We start from the raw sequence: 26,858 nt of genomic DNA on the forward strand, positions 1-26,858 counted from the left end.
AGAGGGTCAGACCGAGGCCCATGGTTGGCTGTGGCCAGCTACACCCCCCCACCCCCGCCCAGATTCAACTGTTGCTCCAAACCTAAAGTAAATATTTTCCTCAGTCTTTTCGACCTACTGTAAGTCACTCTCTCTGAACCCGTGGCAGGAGTCCCGCGGCCGCGGATAAACAAAAGCCACGCTTAGCGTCGAGGTCACGTCCTCCCGGATGGGAGAGGAAGGGATCGGGAGAACTTTTTCTATTTGCTGCCATTATTCATCTGCCTTAAGCTGCATCCTGTCAACTCAAACCCAAATATGGGCAGCACAAGTCTGCGATAATAACAACACCGTTCGAGCGTAGTACGCGGTGTACCCTGAATTCCTTTGTGAGGGTTTTTTTTTTTTTTTTTTTTTTTGTAAGTAGCTTACAGCAAATTAGATTTGGCCCCGTGTCTGATTCCCCTAATAGATGCAGGGTCGCTGCGTCGGACTGAGGACGCTGTGTTGTTCACACTCTGGTCCGTATCGGGCCGTCTAATTAGGAAATCAAGAACAAATTTGGTCTGATCCAGAGAGAGTGGTGCGTCTTTGAAGCTGCCCTCAAGTTTTTATCTTTTTTGGAGTGCAATAAAGCTTCTTTCTGCGTAGCCAGTATGTATTTCGTCTTATAGGATATGAAATTACAGTCAGTTCTGCTCATGATCGTAACAGCGTGACAGACACGCCTTTTATTTTTATGTACAAAGCTGTTGTTTCAAGCCTCTTCAGCTTTGAGGATCAATATAAAGACTTGCATTTATATCTTTACAAATACTTTTTTGTGCACTAATAACAACACATGCAACATTAATGAATCATAGTGTTGTAATCAGACCTCCACACTGCCCCCAACTGGTCGCATTTTGCCCCTAAAACTAAAAACTAAGACAGTGCAGGTAACTTTTCCAGCTACTCGCACATATAAGTACATATAATATAAGTAGTTGTAGTTATAAAACTACAACTACTGTTTTTTTTTTTTATAAGTATATTTAAGCAGTATGTTTTGTCTCTCTTGTGTTTATGTTGTGTGATAGCTGCACAATTAAAACATGAATATAAAACATTGTAGTTTGTGCATTTATTGATTTATTAAAGTGTTTATCAGAAATACAGCAACAATTAGTGGAAATGTGAATATTTACCAGCCCATTTACAGTCCACCCCTGGATTTTCTGTCTGCGCCCATCATTTTCAAGTTAGGGGCCACCACTCTCATAGGAAAAGAAAAAGTTTGCCCGTGTATATATTAGTGTGTAATGTGCAAACCCTTATGGACCTTGACTGCATAAGCAAATTCAAACGTGCTTCAAACTTTGTTTGGTCCCTGAATGCTGGATGGAATTGAAATAGTTCCATTAGCATTCCAGTCCTGCACGTTGTGACCACTGTAGAGGAGAAAAATAGGAAAATGTTGTTTGTCTGTTGTTGTTGTTGTTTTGTTTTTTGTTTTTATTGGTGGCTTGATTAGATTAAAAAAAAAAAAATTAAAACGAAGCTGGCACCACATAAAGAATCAACACCATGTTCATGTGAAGTACTTTAAGTACATACATATCCTCATCACCTGTTAATACTGCTGCTTATGCTGCACTACATTTTCAATGGCCATGTTCTACCTCCTACTGCCGCGCCTATGTTTCTTTTTATTATTTTGTTGATACAGTATATATATGTAGACTTATATATATTTTTAATATATAGTTTTTTTTAACCTAAGTAGAGAGAACGTAGAGAAACCCAAGTCAAGTTCCCTGTTTGGCACGCACCAATTTGGCCAATAAAGCTAATTTGGCCAATAAAGCTGATTCTGAATCTAATTGGCCTAAAAAAAAAAAAAAACATTCCGTTGTGGAGCGACTGTGCTTTAAAAGAAATGCGAGCCTCTTTTCTTCCCTCGATTCCTGCCAGGATATCAGCTTTGCGTGCAATTAAACGCGTCCAGATTTCACACTGAGTGAGTAGAAATGAATGAAGAGACTATATTGTCATTATGAGGCTAAGTGTCATTTTATAATGCTTTTGGTTGGTGGTGTGCCACAGGATTTTTTTTTTTTTTTTTTTTTCAATGTAAAAAATGCACTAGGTTCAAAATAAAGGTTGAAAAACACTGGATTAAACCAAGCAGTGGTGAATGCTGCTGTTCAGACTGAAGACTCCATATTTAACCTGGACTAGTGTTGACCCGCTGTTTCATATTAACACCACCGCTGTGTTTCCTCTCTGTGTTTCTCTCCACCTCTCCTAGTACCCCCCCGCCACCCCTGCTGGTCCCGCCCACCATGCCCCTCGCGGCCAACCGCCGCGCAGACCGGCAGACGGCCGTCTGTTGAGGAGGCTCGCCCCCTCCCCCCCACAAATCCCCCCCCACTGGCGAATGCTGGCGAGGTGGAGCTCTGCCCCAGTGTCATGTGATTGGCTGCCAGACGGGATTGAGGCCGCATGGAGCCAATGTCCAACAAGCAGGACAGCAACTCGTCAGAGGGGGACGAGAAAGGGTGAGGCACGTGCGTGCGTGTGTGTGCGCATGCTCGTGTGTGCGCGCGCGCACGCGAGTGTGTGTTCACTAAAACGCAATGGATTGTGCGGCTGCCCATCTTTGATGTCAGACATGAAAGCAGAGCAGTGATGAAGGCTGGAGTTGACAGATGAAAAGATAGCCGCTGGCACGGATGAGTGGATGGATGGATGAGTTGGTGGATGGGTGGAGGAGTAGATGGATTGATTGATGGGTGGATGGATTGATGGATGGTGGAAGAGTGGATAGATGGGTGGAGGAGTGGATGGATGGGTAGGATGGTGGAGGAGTGGATGGATTGATGGTTGGATGGACTGATGGATGGGTGGAAGAGTGGATGGACTGATGGATGGATGGAATGATAGATGGGTGGACGAGTGGATGGATGGATGGATGGATGGAAGAGTGGATGGATGGTGGATGGACTGATGGATGGGTGGAAGAGTGGATGGATGGTGGATGGACTGATGGATGGGTGGAAGAGTGGATGAATGGATTGATGGGTGGGTGGATGGAGGAGTGGACTGATCTGTTGATGGCTGGATGGACTGATGGATGGGTGAAAGATTGGATGGATGGATGGATGGATGGATAGATAGATAGAACTTTATTGTCTGTTTTCAGTTTAAAAAAAACTTTCTTACTGTCCATTTATCCATTTTTTGTTATTTGGATAAATGGTAAAGAGCTTAGTGGGAGTAGCAGTCTCTTCACAAAATAAACTGTATGACGTGAGCACACTGGAGAGCATGTGAAAGTCATCCCCACGGTCTTCAAAAAATAGATCCCAGTCCGTCAGCTCTAAGCCGCCCTTTAATGTCTCTGATGCATCCTCGTTCCAGGTACTAATGTTCTTTGTGACAATTCCCCCTGTCTTTAATTGTGACCTATACTTGGGTAGCAGCAGGATGACACAGTGGTCGAACAGACCCAGGGGTGGGCGTGGTTTTGAAATGTATGCTCCAGGGATATTTCCAAAGCACAAGTCGAGCATGTTATGTTCCCTTGTCGGAGTTGTGACGTGTTGCTCCAGACTGGGAAGATGCGTGGAGATATCACACCTGTTGAAATCACCCAATATGAATACCGGCTGCTCTCCAGCCTTAGTGACAGCTCTGTTAAAAGTTTCAGCTGTGTGCTCAGCCGCTAGATAGAAATGAGGACCTGGGACATACACTAGAATGACAGTGACCTGGGAGAATTCCCTGGGTAAATAAAATGTTGTGAAGGACACAGTCAATATTTCATAGTGTTTACAAAACTCTATCTCCCGCACAGTGTAGTTGGTAGCCCACCTCCTGTTGACTGACCATGCAGAGCCCCCCCCCCCCCGATTGACTTCCGTGTTTGGACTGCCACGCCCCCCCCCCTATAAATTTACTGGCCACCCCACTGGCCAGTATAGATTGTAGTAGGGTACTGACCCTACTACAATGCATTTCATCCCAAGTGCGCAGCCAGCCAGGCAAGCCGCTTATGATCTTCCCTCACTCACAGCAATGACCTCAAATGGAGTTAAGAGAGAAGACAGAGAAGTCGCGCAAGGGACCCGGGTTGAAATCGGCTTTAATTGGAGCACGCCGATCGGCTCGGCTCCCTCTGCTCTCATCCGCTCCGATCGGCTCAGCTCCGAACGGAGAGAGCGTCAGTAAGTCAAAATCAGTCATAAAGTCAAAATATTCTTTAGTTTATATATTCTTCTACTGTATATCAGTAGGCATTTCCTTAAGTCTTTCTGATAGTTTTCTACTGGCTGGTTTACTACAACAGTATCATGATATCCTGAAATTATGGCTTCTATGTTTGGTGTGCCAGTGCCCCCCCAAGATTTTAAGTGTCCCCATCTGGCCACCCCTATGAAAAATCTCTGGAGGCGCCACTGGCGCGCACACGCCGTGTCAGGAGTCGCCTTCTTCACAGAACAGCGCCCCCCCAGGTCGATGGATGGAAGAGCAGAGTGATGGGGCGGAGGCGCAGCAACAAGAACTCCTCTGGGCTCTCAAGACGAGCTCCCTCACATCACTCGAGTGCCCTGACATCTCGCGTCTGAGCTGGGCAGCCAATCGGACGCCAGGCACCCGGCAACACGCGTCGGCGACAAATCAAATCAAGGGAATTAAATGAAACGTTTTGTTAAGCTTAGTTTAGTTTTGTTTGTTTTCTAACTTAGTTTTGGAAGGAGAGAGAAAGAGAGGGAGAGGGATGAGCAGGCACAATGATCCCTCGTGCTGCCATCTGTGCTCGCCTGTGTGACACGTGGAGCCGCACGCACACAGACACACACACACACACACACACACATGCACACGCAGTCGTGATCCGCTGAATGAATTCACAGACTGAACATTTTTTGGAGGCGGTCGGGGGAGTACACACAAACACTGACATCCTTTTATTCCCACAAGGTTGAAATCAAATGTTCCGTTCTGATAAGGAGGGGGAAAAAACCCAATTAGTGTGACAATCTCGCACTGTGGTTTTATTTGCTTCCTGCTAAAAGTGAACTTTTTTTTCAGGGGGGTTGGGGGGGCAGGTCACCTTTGCATAACATGGCGCCTTAAAAGTATCAAGAAATCAATTGTTTTTAATTGTAATTCTCCCTGGATTTATTTTATTCATCTACTTATTTATCTTCAAATTTCCATATGAATTATTCACCATCGAGCTTCCCTTCATGTCACATTTCAACAAATCGTCCTTTCACCCGTCACGTGCGTGCGTCCCGCCCGCCTCCCCTCCTTCAGAGACCACCAGAAGCTCTCCGCTCTGCCGCCTTGAGTTTTAAGTCGCCGCGCCAGATGAAGCCTGCGTCTCCGCCACGTGTCGTCTGAGTACGTTTCAGAGGCGTCCGGCGAGTCTCTCGTCTAAAGCCCAGCAGCGCTGGGAATCGAGATATGTTTTTTTTTTTCATTGTTTGTCTGTTTGAGGCACACGCACTCTCGTTACCCAGCCAGAGGTGACAAAAGCATTCGCATTCTGAAAAAAAAAAAAAACTGTGGGGGGAAAAAAACTGTTAAGTGGTGAAAGTACTGATTGAACTCCTTTACTCAAGTAAAAAAAAAAAAAAAAGAGGGGGGAAATACAGGTTCCGAAAGGTACTCAAGCAAAAAGTAAATGTGTTTTTTTTCATAAGTAAAACAATACAATAGACAATTAAACCATACGATGATAATTACTCTAAAATACCCCCTCACCCACGTTTAACTAAACAGCAGCATAGTTCAAATTGCTCTACTTGAAGCAACAACAACAATAAATAATAATAATAACAAGTAAATTAAAGTCAATTTTAATCAATCAGAATTTGTATCTTTTAGACAAAAAAAGTATCAAGCATGTTTTTCCTATGTAAGGAGTAGAAAGTACAGATATTGGTGTACAAAGGGAGTAGTCAAAGCAAAAAGGCATTAGAAAAATGAGTACTCAAGTGAAGTGCCGATGCCTGAAAAATCTACTGTACTACTCTAAGTACAGTAACAAAGTATTTGTACTTCCCACTTCTGGACCCAGGAAATGAAAAAGTCAAGTGTTTCAATGCGAGTTGAAAATACATAAGGGGATGGATTGAATCGACCTGCATCATTAGGAGGATGTGCCTGCCTGGCAAAGTGGAGGGGATCAGCCGCTAATGATCGGTGTTTACTGCGAGTCACCCAACTGAAGCGGCAGCGTCAGACGGGCCATCGCCACAGCACTGCGGCGGCCTTTTCAAACGGACCGTTTGCCAGAGACGGTTGGAAGCTAACTGATAGCGCCTCAGTCAAATTCCCTTTTCACTTCACTACAAGCGCAGCAAACAGCTGGGAGAGGAAGAGCGACTGTGCTGCCGCTCTTTTCCTTCATGAATGCCAAAACGATAAGAGCCGTTTTTGTTTTTCATCCGGCGGAAAACGATGGCACCCGGAGCCAGAGTCTCTTTCGCGCTAGCTAGGCTTGCGCTCACTTCCTGTTTTCCCCTTCTTTGTTTTTGCTGCTTCCCTCTGTCTCCTCCTGCCCTTCAGGACAGCCGGTCTGGGTCGGTGCCGCTGGAAGATTACGCCGTTCGCTGACATTTTAGGATTGATTTAAGGGGCTTTCCCGCCTTTTTTTTTTTTTTTTTTTCAGCCGGAGATAAAGACGAGAGAGATTTTGAGGGTTGAGGGTTGGGGGGGGGTTGAATTTGGCATTTTATAAAAAGGGTTCCGTTTATATATGCTCTTGTTGCACTTTTTATACTCATGTATTCTGGTTCACAGGTCACATACTGTTAATACTTTTTTTTTTTATTGTTGATGATCAGTTCTGCTATTGTTTGCGCGCTCGCCGCTTCGAAATTTCGTTTCGAATGTGCACTGGAAAGTGAATGTTTTAAATGACAAAATAAATAAGGGGGTCAAATTGGGGTTCAAAGTCAGTCGTGGGCTTCAGACACTCAGAAATCACTCCTCTCCCGTGGAAGCCTTCTGACCTTTAGCCAGGCTGACTTCGGCCCTTCCACATTCTCACCTTTCCCAGCCATATTTTTTTTTTCAAAGTCATTTTTTCCAAGTTTTTTCTCTATCGCTCTCAACTGAATGAGAGTTTTAACCTTGTAATCTTTGCTGACTGCACCCCCGCCCCCCACCCCCTTACCCCTGCACCCCCCCCCCCCCACCCCCCACACCCCATCCCCCTCTACCGCCATCACTGGGGGTCCGGCAGCCTGATGAGAACATGCAATAAGGTTGTCGGCGGCCGGTCATGCGTGTGTAGCCAGCAGTGTGTATGTGTTCAGCGTGCCGTCATGTGTGGATTTAGCAGTAGAGCGGGGTGGGGGGGGAGGGGAGGGGAGGGGAGTGGAGGGGAGGGAGGCGGTCGGGGGGGTGATTAGGAGCACTTGAGGGCAGATGGAGTCACAGGGAGCAGAGGGCACTTCAGGACGACCGGGTCTGTTCGCGAGCGGCGACAGGACGATCGTGCGCATGCGCGCGTGCGCCCCTCCCCCGCCCCCCCCCACCCCACCCCACCCCCACCCCCTCCGGCGTCGTCGGACCGTTTGCACGTGTCCGTGCCTCATGTCCTCGCACCCCCTCCCCCACCCGCTTCCGAGCCGCCACGGATGGGATGCGCCGCTCGCTCAGACACATGATAAATAATGATTCGCCACACAGCCGCAGGCGGAGGGCGTCGACGTGGACGCATGTGGCGCTTGTGTGCGTGTGTGCAGGCCGATGATGAAGCTGAGAACGCGTCTTTCATCATCGTACACAACGGCTCTTTAATTTTAATTGAGTGGTGTTTTTATTATTTGTTTATGGCTCAATGACTGGTGGTGATATTTCTGTGTGTGGGTGGTGTGTGTGTGTGTGTGCGCAGTCTGGAGATTCTCAGTGGTCCACTGCTTAGTATTCATTCAGAATTAAATGACATAAAATTAATTTAAAAGAATCGTTGAAGAACTTCTTCAGAACTGACTATTACCGTTTTCTAATCCCGCTTCTCCTGCACTCAAGGCCCTTCATACAATTTATTGATCTCACTTACACTGCACCTACGTTCAAGTGCGCTTTTAAATTGAAAGAAATGTCATTTTTACAAAGCTGTCATAAACATCATGCAATTGAAAAGAGGAAAAAAAGAAATGTAAACAAATTGCGACTTTAAAGGTCCCACGTGGTTCGCATGTTCAGGATTTTCATCTCAATACATTTCTTCTATAAAACCTCCAGGAATGTATTCTTTTTGTCAGAGGAAAAGGCTCAGTCTGGTCTTCGTGCTACAAGTGGTTATCACAGCTATTAGGGGATTGAAAACAAGGTGGATGTGAGGTGTGCGGAACCAACACCTGGATGGCCACGTAGCCCTTTTGTGACATCATTGAGGGCCGATGACTACAGTGTTTCAGCGCAAGAAGCGAAGGCCGACGCGAGTGGAGACTAACGTTGTTTTCGGAAAACACTGGTTAAGTGAATTTGGCCAGATCCCTGTTGGGGAAAAAATGTCTAAATATTGAATTCCGAAGTAACTCAATTTCGGATTCTGAACATTTCTGTACAAATATAGCAATTGTAAAGCGACGGGAACAACAGTGTCCAGAAGTTTCCACTTTTGCTGCTCGCAGCACTGATGAGAGGGATTTACGGTTTGTAACTTACCCATATGTGACTCTGATGTCATTCTTTGTAAGCAAAGTCGCAGCTTTAAATCATGCTTAGGGGCACAGCCCACGCCGAGGCTCGCGCTGAAGCGTCGCTCACTCGCCGCCGGAGAATCGAAATTCAAAAAATAAAAAATAAAAAGAATAAAGAGAGAAGGGGAGGAAAAAAAACAAACCGTTGAGCTCCCACAGCAGCATGTTTTGCAACCAGGGACCACTGTGACAAAGGGCTGTAGACAACATGATAGACAAGCTAATGTGGCTGGTGATTGATGGCAGGAGCGCAGCGTTCTCTGGAGGGCTATTAGCTAGCGGGTGCCGATGTGGTGGCTGATGAGAACGGCTGCAATCCCAAACTGCTGCAGCGCAGTCGAGCTCCTAATCGTTGTTTTATCGAGGCACAGGGGAGCCAGTTTAACTATGGAAGCATTGCCCTTCGTGACTCATTTTCATTTATTTATTTATTTTTCAAAGACGAACATCTCAGGAGGGCAAAGCGTCAAAACGTTACGGCTGCAAGTTTGAAGACAACTTTTTAAGACGGTGTTTTATCCTCAGTTTTCTCTCACTGGCCGCCCATGATGCTTTTTGACCCCCTTGACCACACAAATAAACCCTGTTAAGCAAAAGTAAAGTAGCCTTGTCCTTGTAAACTAAAGCAAAGTGTTGCACACACATATAGGGGGGTTCTGCATTCCAGATCATCATAGATCATCCACTCTGAACCCTGATCTTTCTCATGCTTTTGCATCATTTTCAACAAGGCTGTCAGATCAAACTCGGCATTTGCCTCATGGGCTGCAGGTCCAGCAAACATGACCTTTTCTCACTGACTTGTATTAATGTGACCATTGACCGCCGGTTACTTAACATCCTGTAATTCGACCAGTGGAACGCCTTATTATCCTACACTCAACAAAGAGGACCAACACCTGTGTCTTCTGTTACAGGCATCGATTGAGCGTATTAGTCTGGTCACCAGGGGATTCCTTGTTAATTCCAGGCTACCAGCCTTAAAAAAAAAAAAAGAAGTCTTCCTTGTCTTGATCGTTCTGCCTTGTGCTGGGTGACACTACCACAGCGAGTGGGAGGTCCAGTGATTGGCTCGAAGGTTGCTTGCGCCCGTTACGGACAGGATTCCTACGAGAGATGCAACGTTTTTTTTTTTTTGTTATTTTCGCCTTTATTTTTCCATGAAGCGCTAATGGGAAGTGCGATAAATGATCCCCCAAACAAACAAAGAAATTGTGAATAATATTTTTTTTAAATTGTGTATTAGACCCGGTGATCTCAAAGACATTTTAGTGAGCATTCGTGATGATGATATATAGTTATTTTTCTACCTCTTTGAAAGAAATTTGAGACCCCTTAAATTTTGCCCTTGAGGCTTTCAGGGGGGTCTAATCAGGGGTCAATCAGGGGGGTACCCACCCCCACCCCCCTGTATTTCACACACTGCATGTAGCCCTTTGTTTACAACCTTCCCCCGCAAAAAAAGAAGCACATTTCTGTTTAGCCTCCTGCTAAAGCCGCTAGGTGGCGGTAGGCAGTGCCGGTGCCGGTGGAAGTGGGTCAGCGTTTTCGAGAACAGTCGCGTTGGATCGACCACTTTCTGAAAAAAACGGGGGAAAAAACAAAGCGCATAATCTCGCGAAAAGAGCTAAAGCTCAGGAAGGAGGCGTCCAACTGCTCTAATCTTGTCGAGTCAGCTCGAGGTGTTTAATCTCTGCATGTTTAAAGTTTTTTTTCTCTCGTTTTTTTTTCCCTAAAAGTTGAGGGGGGGGGGGGAACTGTTACGTAAGCCAAAGGGAAAAGCTCAGCAGTTTGGAAGTACTTTCCACACCTCCTGCCTGCTCCTGTACTTCCTATAACCCTCCCGCTGTACCTTGAAAGGTGCACCTTTCATGATTTTAACGATCCCGCTGGCTTTCATGGGAAAAGTTTTCACAGGCACCCTGACTGCAGGCCAGCAAAGGAAAGTGCAGATTATTTTTTTTTCTCTTCTTCTTCTTTTTGGTCCTTCCCCATATATAGTAGGCCAGTGACTGTGCGCATCTTATAGAAGGACACAGGCAGCAGATCATTAACCAGGCTGCTGCCGACGCTGCTGATAGAGCTCTATAGATGATTTCACAACCTGTCTCAACTTTCACCTTTTGGCTGCGTGGGAGATAAAGCCGCCGCTGTCTGGGACCGTGACGTCGCCGTCTGTACACTGCGTCCGCAGGGTTGGCGGGCGGGGGGGGGGGCTCCGACGAGGTTAGACTCGCAGGGGTCCGTGAAAAAAGCAGGCAGAGCGATCGATTAGGAAGGAAACCAAAATATGACCTCTATGCGCCATCCGCACTCGCATTCGTCCCCCAGAGCGTGCCGGGTGCGGTAATAAATGCAACGGGGCAGAAAAAAAAACTTGCGTTCAGCCCCCGAGTGGGAATGACCTCACCGATACACAATTGCCAGAACAAGATTTACGAGCTCAACAACAAAACAAACCCATCGGCCAACGTTCTCGCTCCTCTGCAGAACTCGCAGGATCCCACTCATGCGCGACGGCGTTATTGCTGCAAACCTGAACTGTGTTTTGCCTCGATGCCACTCATGTGACTGGCCAGCACCCCTTCAAGGCACATTATACCCTCATAAAACAATCGGCTCAGGCATCTGCTGGCTTCATGTGACTGTGTGACCCGACTATACAATGATCGCAGTCAGCGCTTGGCCTCGGCTAGATTTAATGCACGATTATTACATTTCAGTGTGACGGTCCCTTAAATGAGACCTTTTGTACCTTTTCAAAGATGTACGGCTGTGTGTGTGTGTGTGTGTGTGTGTGTGCGTGAGTGCGTGCGTGCGTGCGTGCGTGCGTGCGTGCGTGCGTGTGAAATGTAAAATGAAGTGCAAAACAAGACCGAAAATTATAATAATTAGTAAGAGTAAGTAAAGAAAGAAAACAAAATATTTATAGAGTACAAAAGCAAAAGCAAGACATTTACATGTTATGAACTGTTACTATTACTTGAAGTTATCTACATAAAAATACATGTATATGTCTAGGTTAGCATATGTATATACACACACACTCACACACCTACACATGTATATATAGACTTGCGTATATATATATGTGTGTGTGTATATATATACTGTATGTATGTATGTATATATATAAATATATATATATATACATATATATACGTGTATATATGTATATATATACACATATATATATACATATATATATATATATGTATATATATATATATATATCTACACGTATATATATACATATATATATATATATATTTGTACACATACAAAATACAAAACAAACCAAAACTGAACATCTACCCAGAGAACTTAAGTTAAACAGCAGTTGCAGTTGGGGTTCTCCCTCCCGACCTGTGACTGGAACAAAGGCCGTGCACGCCTGCAGTATCACCAGCAGCACGGCGGTTGCTGGCTTGATCTTCTACACCAGAAGTGCGTGTGTGGCAGGCGTGCACAGCGAGGTAACCTCCCCAGTAACGTCACACAGACCAGACAGCTGGTTTGGGGATGACAGGCGCTCGGCCCATTTTAGGCAGCAACTGGCAGGGGGAAAAAAAAAATCCAGCCACCTCCACCGAGGTCTAATTTAATTTAGGACTTGAGGGCAGTCTCAGGAAGTTCCACAACTAAACCATTTTGAGTTGTTCAAAGAATGCCACTAATGTTCATTACTGAGGCACTCTGGCCACAATTAGTTCAGTCTGGTTGAACTTTGAAGGGAATTAAGTTAATTAGACCCGCTTATTCACGGTCATCCCCTATATTACATAACATGCCAATATACACTCATGAGCTGAAACTGGACCGACACTGATGTCAAAAGATTTAAAGTGAAGTTGTAAAGTAAAGTGAACGTTTAATAATCACTTTGAAAATGAAAAGACTAAAAACAGTCGTGCTGGCTTGCTTGTTGAGTCATTTGACGCCATTTAACGAGGCTATGTGAAGTCATAAGACTGCACCCCATGGCAAAAGAGATGGATGGATGGATGGATGGATGGATGGATAGATAGATAGATAGATAGATAGATAGTTGAATTTTTTTGGTGGTGAATGATCTGTTAATGCTCACAACCACATTGGCCCATTGGTTACGGAATAAGCTGTTCTCCCTCAGAGTTAATTGTGCAGTATTATCATTGGTTTCCATGAATGTTTCGCACATTATCTCTGATTTGGAAGAAGGCACCAAAAAAAAGAACAGCTCAAGCACAAACATTATTGCAATTAGGGGTGTTTGTTTCCAGATATGCTGCTTCTGTCGAACTTTTAATGTGAGATTTCTTCTTGTGTTTTATTTTTAAAAAAAATTATAATAATAATAAATAAATAAATAAAATTCTGGGACCATTTTTGTATTTTTTTTTTTTTTTTTTTTTTTCAATTTGGTGCATTGTACTTTTCTAGAAATCCAGCTCACTAAAGTAAAGTTAGACAGGGGGTGAGCTTCTAACCCTTGTTTGTTTGTTTACTGCTAGCATGCAAGATGAATATGGCATCCCATGATAAGTCACAAGTCTGCTCACGGTGGACACAGAGAGTTAGTATACATCTGCCGCTTGTCATCTCCTCAAAAGGTCCTTTGTCAGTGAACACGGTTCAAAGTTCCCTCAGAGTAGTGACTGAGACACTCAGGAGCCCAAACTGAAAACTGAAATCACCCAAGGCTATTCCGGCGCCGGAATATGTCCAATTCTTCATTCTGAGCGACAATAACGCAGTGCTCACATTATTAGCGGGTGTGTACACTTGCGTTGAAATATGTTTGTTTTAGTGGGTTTATAAGCCTGTGGGGGGGGGGGGGGAAACAAAACTATACGTATCAGCGCATCGGCACTGACAATGAAAAAAAAGACCTAAAAAAAAAAAGAAATCCTACTCCGCATCATCATCATTCTCGCTCAGATCTTACGCAGCACAGCAGCTGTGTTTTTCTTCTTCAAGCTGATGCTAATCTGTCAGGACGCTAGTTGACTGGCGCAGCCCGATGTTTATTTTGACAGGACTGAAAGTTTGGCAAGCAACAGAGAAGGGAGAACAAAAAATCAGAACGCTGTCTGCACCTCGTCACCTTTTTAGGCCTCTTGGGGTTTTTTTTCTTTTTCTTTTCTTTGATCGTAGGTATCTGACTGGCAGCTTGCCTGACAGGGTTGGAATTACTGTGAGGCGCTGGTATAGATGCGTTCAAGCCTGACAAAAAGGGCGGCGTAATCCATTTGCATTGAAAAATGTGAGTCTAATTCTGCTGGTGGGAAAGAGAAAAACAAGGGTATAAATTAAAAGGAGGCAATTCATTTAATATTAATTCATTGTTGAATGCCAGCCAGCACGACTCAATGAGCCCATCCCATTTTTATTTAAAAAAAAAAAGAAAAAAAGAAAGGGAACGTGCCGTTACGATGCACCATTTAACCATCAGCAGAAATCCTCCTCCTCCTGCTCCTGCCGTGTTTCGCCCATTCTTACTTTTTTTTTGGTTGATTTTGCCCTGCTTCTCGTCAGGTTCTGCTCTTTGGATTTTTAATTTTTTTTTACTAACTGCACGGCAGTTATGTGATCTATTTAGTTCTTCATCTGTTTCGTCCTCAAAGTACAAGTACACGTTTTAATTTCAATCGATCTACCGGCCACATATTAGGTACATTATTATGTTCAATTACTTGTTTGACACAAGTAAATAATCAGCCAACCGCACGCATGGCGGCAACTGCATGCCCTTAGACATGTTAGGTGTGGTTTAGGTGACTTGTTGAGGTTCAAAGTGACTTTGAAACTGGGTGAAGATGGTTCTTGGTGCCAGACAGTGCTTCAGGTCTGAGTGTTTCTGATCTACTGGGATTTCTTGTATTGGTAAAACCATCTCTGGGCTTTACAGAGAAGGGTCCCTAAAAGATGAAGTTGTAAAATGGGGGGGGAAAGCCTTGCAGAATGGACGGACTAGTTGGAGACCATAGAAACATTAACTTAATAAATAATTAAATTTTTAAGGACCCGTCCCTAGCAATGTGTAGCTTAGAGAGTGTGTGAGTGTCGTAAACGGTGCTGAGCTGTTTGTTATAAGGGTTGAACAAACTTGCAGTCCTCCCAAGTGTAAGTATAAACACCATCGCACCACCATCGCTTATAAGATACTAGATTGTCTTTGACTTTGTTTCATGCGGCAGTTCATTGGCCAGTCAAATTCAATTAGGACAAAACTGATTTAAAAAAAAAGAGAGAGAGAGATAGAGACAGAGAGATCCAGCTGACGCAAATAATAGACTTTTTATTGTATTTTGGTCACTGCGCCTGGATGTGATCGTCCCACATTTAGCTCAGCTTATTAGTTACAAAGCGGAGAGACACTCTTTGCCGTTTCCTCACATGCCTTGGAGTCTTTTCTGTCACAGGGCCGTCTCTTACATCATTTTAAAACTATTTAAAGGTCTGTTTATTTTGAAATGAATAAATAGTTGATTCAAAGCCAGGAACAAACTGTCTGAGGCAGCGCTTTGCTGAAAGCAACTCTTTGTCTCCTTGACTTCTTCATTAAACAGTTTTTAATGTGTTTGTTCTGGACTGTACTGCGCATCATTATACTGTGTGTGTGTGTGTGTGTGTGTGTGTGTGTGTGTGTGTGTGTGTGTGTGATACATATATATATATATATATATATATATATATATATATATATATATATATATGTATATATATATATATATATATATATATATATACATACATATATATATATATATGTATATATAAAAATATATATATATGTATGTACATATATATATATATGTACATACATATATATATATATATATATATATATATATATATACATATATATATATATATATATATATATATACATATGTATATATGTATATATGTATGTATATATATATATACATATATATATATATATATATATATATATACACATATATGTATATATATATATAGACAAAGCAGCTTATACTTGAATGTAGTGTTGCTGATGCTTGGAGACGCACGCACGCACACGCACAAATCTTTGAGAAGGTACAAAAGGTCTCAGACCCGCTGCCTCTCGATATGTGGTGGTGTCAGTCGCTGGATAAGCTGCCTTGTGTCCGTCTGGCGCTTGTGAACCCCCCCCCGCCCCCCACAATCACTGCTGCGGAAGAAGATTTAACTGCGAAGACTAAAGACACAAGTCACACTGAGAGAGTGAGAGAGAGTGAGAGAGAGTGTAGTCTCGTCTAAATGATGAGCGCCCACCAGGTCCTGTCCTCGCACGACCCGGCCCTATAACGCGGGAGACGCCGCATGAGCCCGGCTGTTACGTAACCGGGTCGCAGCGTCGGAGCCCAAGTGAGTTTGAATGAGGGGAGGCGACACTATGTCTTTTCTTCTTTTCTCCCCTCCGGTTTGTTTTTCACTTTGGCGGCTTTGAAAAGGCGAAGGGATTGAAGGAAGAAGAGGGCAGTGTGGAGAATGAGGCGTCTCGTAATGTAATGAAATGTAACGCAGGTGGATTTATATAGCACCATTCATACAAGTCAATGTAGCACTTAGTGCTTTACACAGAAGAGAGCCGGAATAAAAACAATACAGTTAGCGAATACAAGCGACATTATAAACATAATTCAAAAAATATATAATATAAGAAGAAGTAAAATATTCAGTAGGCTAACAGTGGCATTAGCCTTCTTATGGCCCTATTAATAGGCCACTTGGATATATTCTTTTCATTTTATAGCTGTAGAATTGTCAAAAAAAAATGTGTAAATGAGTGAGTGCCTCATCCCCTTTTTTATCAGGATAACCTCAACTTTCAGTATCTGGTAGTTATTGAACTTTATTGTGTGTTTATGACCAAGAAAAAGTAAAATATACAGTAGGCTAACAGTGACATTAAGGAGTTTAAAGACAAAGTTGTTTTTGTTTTTTGTTTTTTTAGACTACGAGGTTCTGAATACATTGCATTCGTTCTCGTAAAAAAAAGAGGAAAATGGAGGAGGAAGAGGAGGAATAGGGGAGAAGAAGAGGTGAAGCGTCCGGGAGTCGGTCGGTTTGCATGAGGCAAGCGGACGACGGCGGAGGGGGAGGATCTAGATTAGAACAACGAGATGGGAGGGGGAGGAAGGAAGGCACGAGGGGAGGGGAGGTAAACAGAGCAGCCAGCTCCACTCACGAGAAGCAACTCCGAGGCTGCGGCGGCTCCGATGTCTCAGCTGATAGCGGCGGCGCTACTGTACTTGAACCGCGCCGGAGCTCGCAGGTCGCCGGGAGGTCGCTGGCTGACTGCGGCGGCGCTGGTGTAGGCGGAGAAGGAGGAGTGGGGAGAGAGTCTAGGACCCGCTCCTGTCAGAGGTCGTCGGTCACTGCTAGACTAGAGTGGAGGTGCGACGACCGGAGGAGCAAGCTGTCACTTTACGGGCTGACGGGGGTGACTCGTGTGCTGCAGCGGCAGCAACAGTACAAGGAGCAGCAGCAGCAGCAGCAGCAGCGGCGGCAGCAGCGGCAGCAGCGAAACCCGCTGCGTGACTTTCCGTTTCCCGCGCCGCTCCTGCCCGCAGAGCAACATGCACATTCTGCAGCCGTACTGCATCAACAGGTCGGTGGCTCGCTCGGCTCTTTGCGCTCCACCTGTCTGTTTGTTTTGGGGTTGTTTTGTTTGTTTGTTTGTTTTACGGAGTTTGTATCGCGCTCAGTGTGTGTGTGTTTTGACAGTTGGCCGACAGTGCCCTTTGACCTGCGCCAGTCGAGTCTGCGATGGTCAGTTTGCGTCGCCGCTGTTTGCGGATAATTGGATTCCCTAACGGTGATTATGTTAAAATACTTGAACGCAGGCGGGACGCGTGTTGGGCTTCGGGGACATTTTGGACTTTTAATCTGTTGTTGTTGTTGTTTGACACGAGTTGAATCTTTTCAGTCGTCCCAGTGCAGCAGAGGTGGCAAAAAGGGTATTCACATTGTGTACTGGAGTAAAAGTACGGATATGTCTGTGAGAAAGAAATACTCTTTACTCCAGTAAAAGTTAGAAAGTACAGGTTCTGAAATGCACTCAAAGTGAACAAAAGTAAAAAATTAATAAAAAAAAAATGTCAGTGAGCCATAATTGGGTGTTTTACACTTGTAATAACAATAACCAATGTTATTTTTTTTTTACATTTTCACTTTTTTCTGTGTTAATAATGTACTGAGCATTGATCCCAGAGCTGAGGTACTCTAAAAAAAAAAAAAAAAAACATCTCCCTCTCAAATATGATCAACTTCAACTGCATCATAGTGCAAATACCTCCACTTCAGGCAATAACAACTATTCTCACAAATAATAAGTGATTTACTTTGAACAGAATTTATATGTTTTAAACCCATAAGTAGCATGTGTTTCCATTATAAGATGTCAAAAATACAGATATTTCTGGACAGATGTACGGACGAGAAGTAAAAATAAATAAATAAATAAAAAAGTCAGAAAAAGAACAGATACCTGAAAAATCTACTGCAGTACAGTAACAAAGTATTCGTGCTTGGTTACTTCCCACCTCTGCAGTGCACCTACTAGTCACCGTCGGTTGTTGAGAGTGGATCCGTGAAGCCATCCTGCTCTCTAATCAGGTTCCTGCGGGCTTTTGTTGCGGCCGATATCACCCCGAGGTGCAGCAGCACAAAAAAAAAATAATGCAAATGCAGCTTCCTGTTTGCGTTGGTCTCATTTCCGATCCTTCCTTCCGACCTTCATGGCAGTGTGGCCTCGCGGCCTGGCCCCCGCTGCTGACGCTGTAAACAAAGCCGATAGTAGACGCTTTTGCGTTCCATGTGCGCTCTGAGCGGGTTTTTTCGGCGCGTCACTGCGGCCGAGCGAAGGCGGATCGACCGCGCGTGCGCCACCGAGGGCGACCTCCGTCGGCACTTGTGGTGAACCGCAGAGGAGTCGGCCCTGGGTGTCCACTCGGCTGCAGGCTCCCACCCTGTCTAGGAAGCAGGCTGCTAGCCCCGCCGCTCCTTGTCTCCTCTCGTTTCATTTATCTGTCGGGATTATCTGTTGCGTAACGTGAGGCTAATGGTGCTCAACCCCTGACCACCGCCGCCTCTTGCCGCAGCTACTTCCAGTTCCTCGTGTCTTTGTTTTGGTTCTGCAAAGCAGCGGGAGCATCAGCGGGAGCATCAGCGGGAGCATCAGCTCAGCGTCCGAAAGAGGCTCCCAAAAAGAAGTTGCGGGGTCTGCAGCGCGAGCTGTTGCCAGTCCAGCGCTTCTGCGTAAGATGTTGATGTGACCTGAGTGGCTGAAACAAGTTGCAATTTGCCTTTGAAGTGAAGTGACAAACTGGGAAATATCATTGTGACTACGCAGCGCTGCAAACATTTTGGGTTGTTCAGAGGGGAACCTCAAGCTAAAATTGCCAAATCTAAAGTAAAACAAGCTATTTCCTGGCAACAAGTGCATTTCCTGCAAATTAAAGCTGTCCGATGGGTCTGTGGCCTCGTGTCACCATGCCGGCAACGCAAACCATACCTTTACTTAAAATTGGATAATCTCTTTAACCTGTTCAGTCGGAAATGCTAGAAAAGATTCACACTTAATTTGCAACAACCAAGCATTTGTACTACACTTAGAAGTGTGTGCATTTGTGCTGAGGCTGCTGCTGCTGCTGCTGCTGCTGCTGCTGCTGCTGCTGCTGGAGTGAAGTTATGGAATAGCTTGTCAGATGATATTAAACAAAGCAAAGTATTGTACAAATAGTATTATACAATTGAAAAAAAAATTAAAGTAGATATGATTGAGAAATATTTCATTTCATTGGACTAACTGACTAGCATAAGGGCAGTAGAGTTTGCAATATTCTATGTATTTATTTATGACTTTATACTATATTATATTATATTATAATCATAATTATTGGTTTTCTATATCTAGTTGTCGTTCTGTTTTTATGGGGGCTTGGTAACGTGGCCACATCAGCTCATTGTATGTTCTATGTTTTCGGGTTGTTTTTTGGCTGAGTTAGTGATTCATTTATAAAGTCACGCTACGTGTTCGCTACGTTGTTTTCGGCAGCATCAGAAAGGGTCGGCAAACATAAGCGTCCCAGCTTCAGCCCGCTGTTTTTCACTCGTGCACTGCGTGGTTCTGTGTGTATCTGATTGAACATGTGCACATTATGATCGAATAAAGCAAACTGAACTGAGAATGTCACCCACAAAACGTTCAAAGCGTGAAGTAAAACATTTCTCCTTAGCCATGCAGTAACCAACATGCGAATAAGTGAAAACGTCTGTGGTTTGCTTTGACGGAGGCTAAACCTCCCAATGACCAGCCGCTGCCAGACAGTTTCCCACAGTTCCTCTGGTGGGCCATGTGCGCAGCAATAAATTAATATGTTTGATCGAGCGTGAAGAGCAGCGAGGAACAAGAAACAGACGTAAGGGAATTTTGCTGTGCCGCCACCACTCCCACCCCTCGTCGGGAGAGAAAATCGAATTTGACAGCCAAAGAGAGGAAAGGAGGAAGATGCAGGGCAACAAGGGGAGGAGCACTACGTCAACGGACGCCGCTGGCCGAGATAAATTGTGTAGAGGAGAGCAGAAGGGGTTGGGGGGTAAAAAAGGAATGACTGATGAAAGAGAAGAGAAATGCCAGAAGGGTAGCCAAAGAGGGGCGGACAGTGAGACGGAAGAGATTTTCTTTCTCTTTTTTTCTTTTTCTTTTTTTTGGGAGGGGAGAAGGAAAATTTTGGGAACTGGGAGATGTGCTCGGAGGAGAAGCGGCTCGGCTCTGGAAGCTGATCTTTTGCTAGAAGCAAATGGAGACGCCGGGGCAGCGAGAGCTGGACAAGAGAAGGGAGCCAAAGAGGATTAGAGAGAGAGAGAGAGAGAGAGAGAGAGAGAGAGAGAGAGAGAGAGTGCCTGAAGGCGGAGAAAGTTAAACTTTAACCCTTGAGAGAAAGCGAGGGGGAGAGAGAGTTTGGCTGAGATTGCTGCACTTTATTTACCACTGTTGAAAAATAACAAGAGAGCGTGTTTTCATGTGCTTTCGCAGTGAATAACATTGACGTGTGAAAATGTGCCATCGCTGACAGAAATGATAATTATTTCTCGTACGGTGCCGGACAAAGCAAAAAATCGAACAAAAAAGAAAAACGCACAGTTGTACTTGAGTTCATCAGGTAATACATAAAGACTCATCTGATGGGCTGGCAACTGTTAGCTAACGCGCTAGCTTTGGCAACCTTTTTGATATCGTGTCTGTGTCTGTGTCAACTGCCCCCGAGTGCCTCCTCCAATATACCCGCTTAGGCTTTATCGGGAAGCTAGTAGCTTTTTTCGTGGCAAACAAGGAAGGAAAGGAAAGGGAAACTGATTATATTAGAACCCTTGTTTGGCTCAGTTAAAGGTCAAGTGTGTCGTATTTGGAGATTTTGAGAAGAATCGGAGTGGTTACATTTTAGGTTGCAGCGCTCTTTCGCTCAACCTCCCTCTCCTGAGCTTGCCAGTGAACTACGGTGACAAACCTGGATACCTTGTCAGGCAGCTGGTTTGTCCACACCGGGCATCCTTAGAAATATGCCGGTGCAAGATGGCAGCTAAGTGGGAGCAGGACCCTTTCTGTATGTCTATATATTTAAGTAAATGAATAAGTTCTATGAGTAGGAAAAACCAATTGCTTTTACTGCGAGTGTACACTTTTATTAATATATTTATGGGTGGTATATTAAGCTTTTACGAATATAAGAATCAGGCCAAATGTTACACTCTGGACCTTTGGCTGTTTTAAGATGTGATCATTGGCTCTTCCCATCATTTTAATTCTATTCAGTAGGGTCACATATTACCGACCATGGAGTTTTGAATCACAACTGATGACTGTGTCAAGGTGGCTTAGCGACCATGACTCCATAGAGCTATGGAGTCATGGTCGCTAAACCATCTGGACGCAAGCTGAGGGTCCAATCAACCGCGACTGGGTCGAAAAAGACCCCAAAAACACCTTCTGAGTCCAGGGAACACGTATGACGACGCGTCAAGAGGCGTCGATCAATGCGCTTGCTCGGTGAAAACAATGTTTGTGGCAATGAACTGAGGATTTTGTTCTTATAATGTAAAATATGTACAACAAAACAACGAAAGTAACAAACAAGTAGAGGTTGTGGGTCCCTTGTAAGACGGTGGGTTCTAATCGCGCTGTCCATCTCTCCACTCCCCAGGTGGCCAAATGTGCCGAAGAGGAAGAGCAAGAACAGCCCATGTTCGGTGAAAAGCATGTCGGGTAAGGACTCGTCCTCTCCTCCTCCTGCTCCCCACCTTTTTTTTTTTGTATTTCCTGCCACCTGAAAAGCGGCCAGTCAGCTCGGGCCGGGCCACGTCCACCCTGAAAGATTCTTTTGATGCGCCGCCGCCGCCCCCCCCCCCCCCCACCCCTCTCCCGCCGCTCTGACTTGTGTCCTAGGTGCTGCCGCTGCCGCGATAATCCTGCTTGGCCTTTTGTATCAATGTAATTCTCCTCAGATACTTTGTTGAAAGCAAATGAAATCACCCAGGGGGCATGAGCTTAGCGGTCCAAAAGAAAAAAATAAATAAATAAAAAGCTGTAGCGCAGACAAATCTTTAAGAGCAAACTAAATCTGCCGTCCTCGCTCACAAAGTGCGGATTGTTACCAAACATCAAAAAAAAAAAAAAATCAGTTTGTTCTGTCGTTCGGTGGACGTTTTTGTTTTCATTCATCAAAGGAGCGCGATGACAACTTGTATTTATGGAGCTGTTTGAAAACAGTCACAGATCTAGTAACTGCTGTGGAAAAGTTTGGGGGTCACTGCCACATTTCTGCATTGAACTCCACTATAAGCAGCTTCGTGGAATATTCTAGTGGAATGCTCTCAGAACATTACTAGTGTAGGAAAATCAGTCAGGATGTGCTGAACACATTATGGGATGGCTTTGACACTTGTTGCCTTGAACGTCTCACTGAATGGGATTTCAGAGAATGAATATCAAGTGTGCAATATGTTAACAAAGCATCATGGTTTGCGCACTCGGAATTCTCCTAATCACTTTCAATTATAGCATATTTGAAATGGTTTTCATTCAATACTAAAATGTTGACATACTTTGTTCAGCACATCTTGACAATTTTTTTTTTCCGCTTATAATGATTGTAGATCATTAAAGATTTTTATTTCATAGAACTGGTTATAATGGAGTTCAGTAGTGTATGTAATCCTGCTAAAAAAAACAACAACAAAAAACACCAAAGAATATAAAGGGTAAAGCATCATGCTGGGTCATGAGACTCAATATAGGGAACAACAACAGTGAGGGTGGGTGCCGGCGCCCCGGTTTTGGCCGATCAGCTGACCAGGTGGGGTCGGTCAGGAGCAAAGCAGCTCAGAGGCGCAAAGGCAGCGAGACCATTCAAAGGCGTAAGAACAAACGGCTGAATCTTCAGACGAATTCCCCAAAATAGGCGCAGGCAGCCGGTGGGAGGGAGGCAGGCCAGAGTGGGTGCGAAAGCTCTCCTCCTCACGCGCTCCAGTCAGAAGGCCAGCAGCTGCGAGTCTGGACTGACTGGGGGGCGTGTGAGGGAAGCCTGGCTGACTCCAGAGTAAGTAAGTGTGACCATGGCATGAATTAGCGCTTCCGAGTGCTAAGATTGGGGCTTCACTTTTGCTAACTGCCTAATGTAAAAGCTATACATATATATATATATGTGTGTGTGTGTGTGTGTGTGTGTGTGTGTGTGTGTGTATATATATATGTGTGTGTATATATATCTATATATATATAGATATATATACATCTGCAAACATATATATATATATATATATATATATATATATATATATATATATATATATATATATATATATATATGTGTGTGTGTGTGTGTGTGTGTGTGTGTATACATGTAAACATGTATGTGGAAATATATATATATATAAATATGTACGTATATATATATTTTTTTTTACATATATACATATGTATGTAAATATATGCTATGTGTATATATAAATATATATATATATATGTATTTATAATATATGTATATATGTACATACATGTATATATTCACATTCATCTATGTATATATATATATGTGTGTATACATGTATGTATGTATGTATGTAGTTTTTTTTACATTAGGCAATTAGAAAAGTGAAGCCTACATACATACACATATGCATTTACAAGCCCAAGTTTAAAACTTGTTGGCTTCACTTAGTGTCAATGAAAAAACAGCTCTCTCAGCACCAACAGCCAGCATTTCATCAGCAACGCCACCCTCTGAATCCTGCTTCAGCCTTCGTCATCACCTGAGGCGAGGACAGGCAGGTGCGCAGCATATCCCTCGAGGCCTCGTCCACACCGGCTCTTGCTTCTGTCTTATATGCCTGGCCTGTGATATGGCTGACATTTTGCAGTCAAAGCCAGTGTAGTCAGACAGCGGCAGGACGAGCACAAACAATGAAGCTCTCCCCCGACCAGGACATTTCAGCATAACATCCTGTTTCTAAGTGGAAACGTTGCAGCCCTCTTGTCCAAATCCACCGTTCGCTCGTCATCCGACAGGAAGCCTCACTCGTTGAAAATGATCGCACCAAAGTAACCTCCCGCTGGATGGCAAAGTATCGTGAATCCTCAACGCTTTCCCAACGTCCCTTGCACACAATGTCTGATCCTTCCCTGCAGCGCAGCCCCTGGCTGCTGCCAAATTTAGTCGCCCGAGCTCGGAGCCGCCGTGAGATTTTGCTCTCAGTCCACACGCACCACCACCACCCCTCCACCCCCCCCACCCCTCCACCCCATCGTACTGCACACCCACCGATGTGGCGCACGTTATTCCCATGAATGAAGGCCAGTGTGCGCGCTCCCTATCAATGCTTTCAATGACGGCGTTCCCACAGAGCCATGAAGACACACGAAAATAGCAGTAGTCATTTTCATTCGCACTGAGGCATTCTCCCTGTAAAAGTTATGACCGTGTGAATGCCGCAAACTCACTTGACAGCCTTGCACCATAAACACGACCAGCTGAAATGTTGTTGTAAATGCGTTGACTATATTCAGACACAGGGGACATGCATATTGTGAACATGAAACAAAAGCACTTGTACACATGCCGCCTGCTCATTCTGAAGTAACAACAGACAGACGCAGTATTAGTAAAAACAAAATATGAAATGACAAAGATATTAAACATGACATGACATCATATGACGTCTAGTAATCACATCCAATATCCAAATCTCAATGGAAATCACCAAACATCTCCGTCATTTTAGTGGCGGCTTTGAAAAGATTTCACACTTGGATGGAAAACTGTCCTGGTGGAAGGTCCGATGTGTCTCTCTGGTCGGTTTGGTGACCCCCTGATTCAAAGGGGGAGGGCGGGGTGGGCGGCGTCACTGTCGACCTCCAGTGAGTCGTGTGTGAGCTGCGAGCTCCATCCTGTGTCAGTCTCTCCAAGCCCCGTGCACTGGAGCTTCGTCGAGGCTCCCTGTGGTAACACTCCTCCCTTCTCCCTCCTCCTCCTCTTCCTCCTCCTCCCCCTCCACTTCCACTCCTTTACCCTCACTCCATCCCCTCATCACAACACCTCTGCTTCCACCCCATATTCTTCTTCTTCTTCTTCTTCTTCCTCCTCCTACTCCTCTTCTTCATCATCTTCCTCCTCCTGCTCTACTTCATCTTCCTCCTCCTTCTTCATCTTCATCTTCCTCATCTTCATTTTCTTCTTCATCTTCCACCTCCCCCTCCTCCTCCTCCTCCTCCACCTTGTCCTCCTCCTCCTCTTCCTCCCCCTCCTCCTCCTCTAGCTCTTAGTGTCTCTGTTCCAGGGTACATCCCCAGCTACCTGGAGAAGGATGAGCCGTGCGTGGTGTGCGGGGACAAGGCCACCGGCTACCACTACCGCTGCATCACCTGCGAGGGTTGCAAGGTACGGCGGCCCGGGTCACTCACTCACTCTCACACACACACACACACACACTCACACACACACACCTGCTAGATGAGTCTGGACAGCAGGCAGGATCCAGGAGCAGAAGCAGCCACACAGGGGACGACTAATCCCGGCTTTTAATCACAAGCACAACAGGCATCTTTTGCCCTTAAGCCTGGTTGAAGTGCTGATCCAGGATCAGCCCGTCGCTCGCGCCGGCACTTGAAGAACACCCCGCCCATTGGAAGGGCCGCTCGCTCGCCGTTCCGTCAATCGGGGCTCCTTTTCGAACCGTCGACCAGCGAGGCGGGACTTTTCCACAGCTGCGACATTTGTTCCGGTGTGACCTGGGGACAGAGAGCGGCGGAGAACAATGCCTCTTCCTGTTTTGGCTCCCACAGTGAGCGACACACTTAGCCCGAGGAGCGTCCAGCGCGGCGAAATAGAGGCGCCACTCTGAACCTGGATGGTGCGCAAACATGTGTTTACACCACAGTGGTGGACCAAACTCATGTAGGCCAAATGTTTTGTGCCTTTGTGAGCTTTTTTTTTTTGTTGTCTAATTTCATTTCATTTCATTTGGAACTGATGAGCCAAATGCGACTTTTCCTGTGAACTAACTTCTCAATGTTCACTGGAAGACAGTATGTTTTCTCTCCCCGTGAGGTCAGTCAATCATCTCCACTTTTTTCTCACCCTACGGGCTCCACTGGCGGCCACTTAGCTCGGCGCACATCCTCAAATCTGGAAAAAGCAGCCAACAGAGGGGAAGAACTCGGCAGTCACTGCTCCCAGCCAAAGCAAACGTCTGGGCGCTAACCTTTCAAAATGTCTCTGCAAGCAAACTCGCATGATATTTCCCATCATGCGTGAACTAAAGTGCACAGCTACCTTGAGGTTAGAGAAGCATATTTTAAATCTATAATGAAATAAAGTGTTAAATGGAACGGAAGCGTTTTTTTTTTTTTCTTTTGGCAGGCTTGGGATTAAAAAAAAAAAGTTTGTGTCAAAACACGGCCGCTTTGCCGCACGTTAATGAGCCGGTAATGACCTCTCCGCCGGAGCTCGTGCGTATGTCCCCTGAAGAGATTTATTAAGTGATGATTGGCGCCCCGTGAAGCAAAGGGCCCTCGGCTATTTCTGTACCGTCTGCACTGCCACAAGTGGGGCAGAAGAGTCCAAGAAGGACTTTTGGACGAGCTCGTGCCGCCTCTGTCTGGGATTTTCTGTCTCATTGCAG

At 44.9% G+C, this 26,858-nt stretch overlaps 1 protein-coding gene across 4 annotated transcripts in view; it reads left to right on the forward strand.

Moving 5' to 3' along the window:
* The first annotated feature begins 2,251 nt into the window (after positions 1–2,251).
* The window catches only part of LOC142892308 (thyroid hormone receptor alpha), a 44,401-nt gene continuing 19,794 nt past the window's right edge, over positions 2,252–26,858 (forward strand). Inside the window, exons 1-3 of one of the 4 annotated variants that reach the window (XM_076032351.1) lie at positions 2,252–2,519; positions 21,884–21,945; positions 25,494–25,615. In XM_076032351.1, coding sequence (XP_075888466.1) covers positions 2,464–2,519; positions 21,884–21,945; positions 25,494–25,615 — 240 coding nt within the window. In that variant the 5' untranslated portion in view covers positions 2,252–2,463. Of the gene's footprint in view, positions 2,520–17,110; positions 17,290–21,883; positions 21,946–25,493; positions 25,616–26,858 lie in introns of those variants that run through there. The other 3 variants (XM_076032352.1, XM_076032353.1, XM_076032354.1) reach the window with 3 other exon arrangements.

The sequence above is a fragment of the Nelusetta ayraudi genome, unplaced genomic scaffold (genome assembly GCF_046127955.1).
Source record: "Nelusetta ayraudi isolate G7.1 ecotype Tasmania unplaced genomic scaffold, CSIRO-AGI_Nayr_v1 ptg000034l, whole genome shotgun sequence".
Taxonomy (NCBI): Eukaryota; Metazoa; Chordata; class Actinopteri; order Tetraodontiformes; family Monacanthidae; genus Nelusetta; species Nelusetta ayraudi.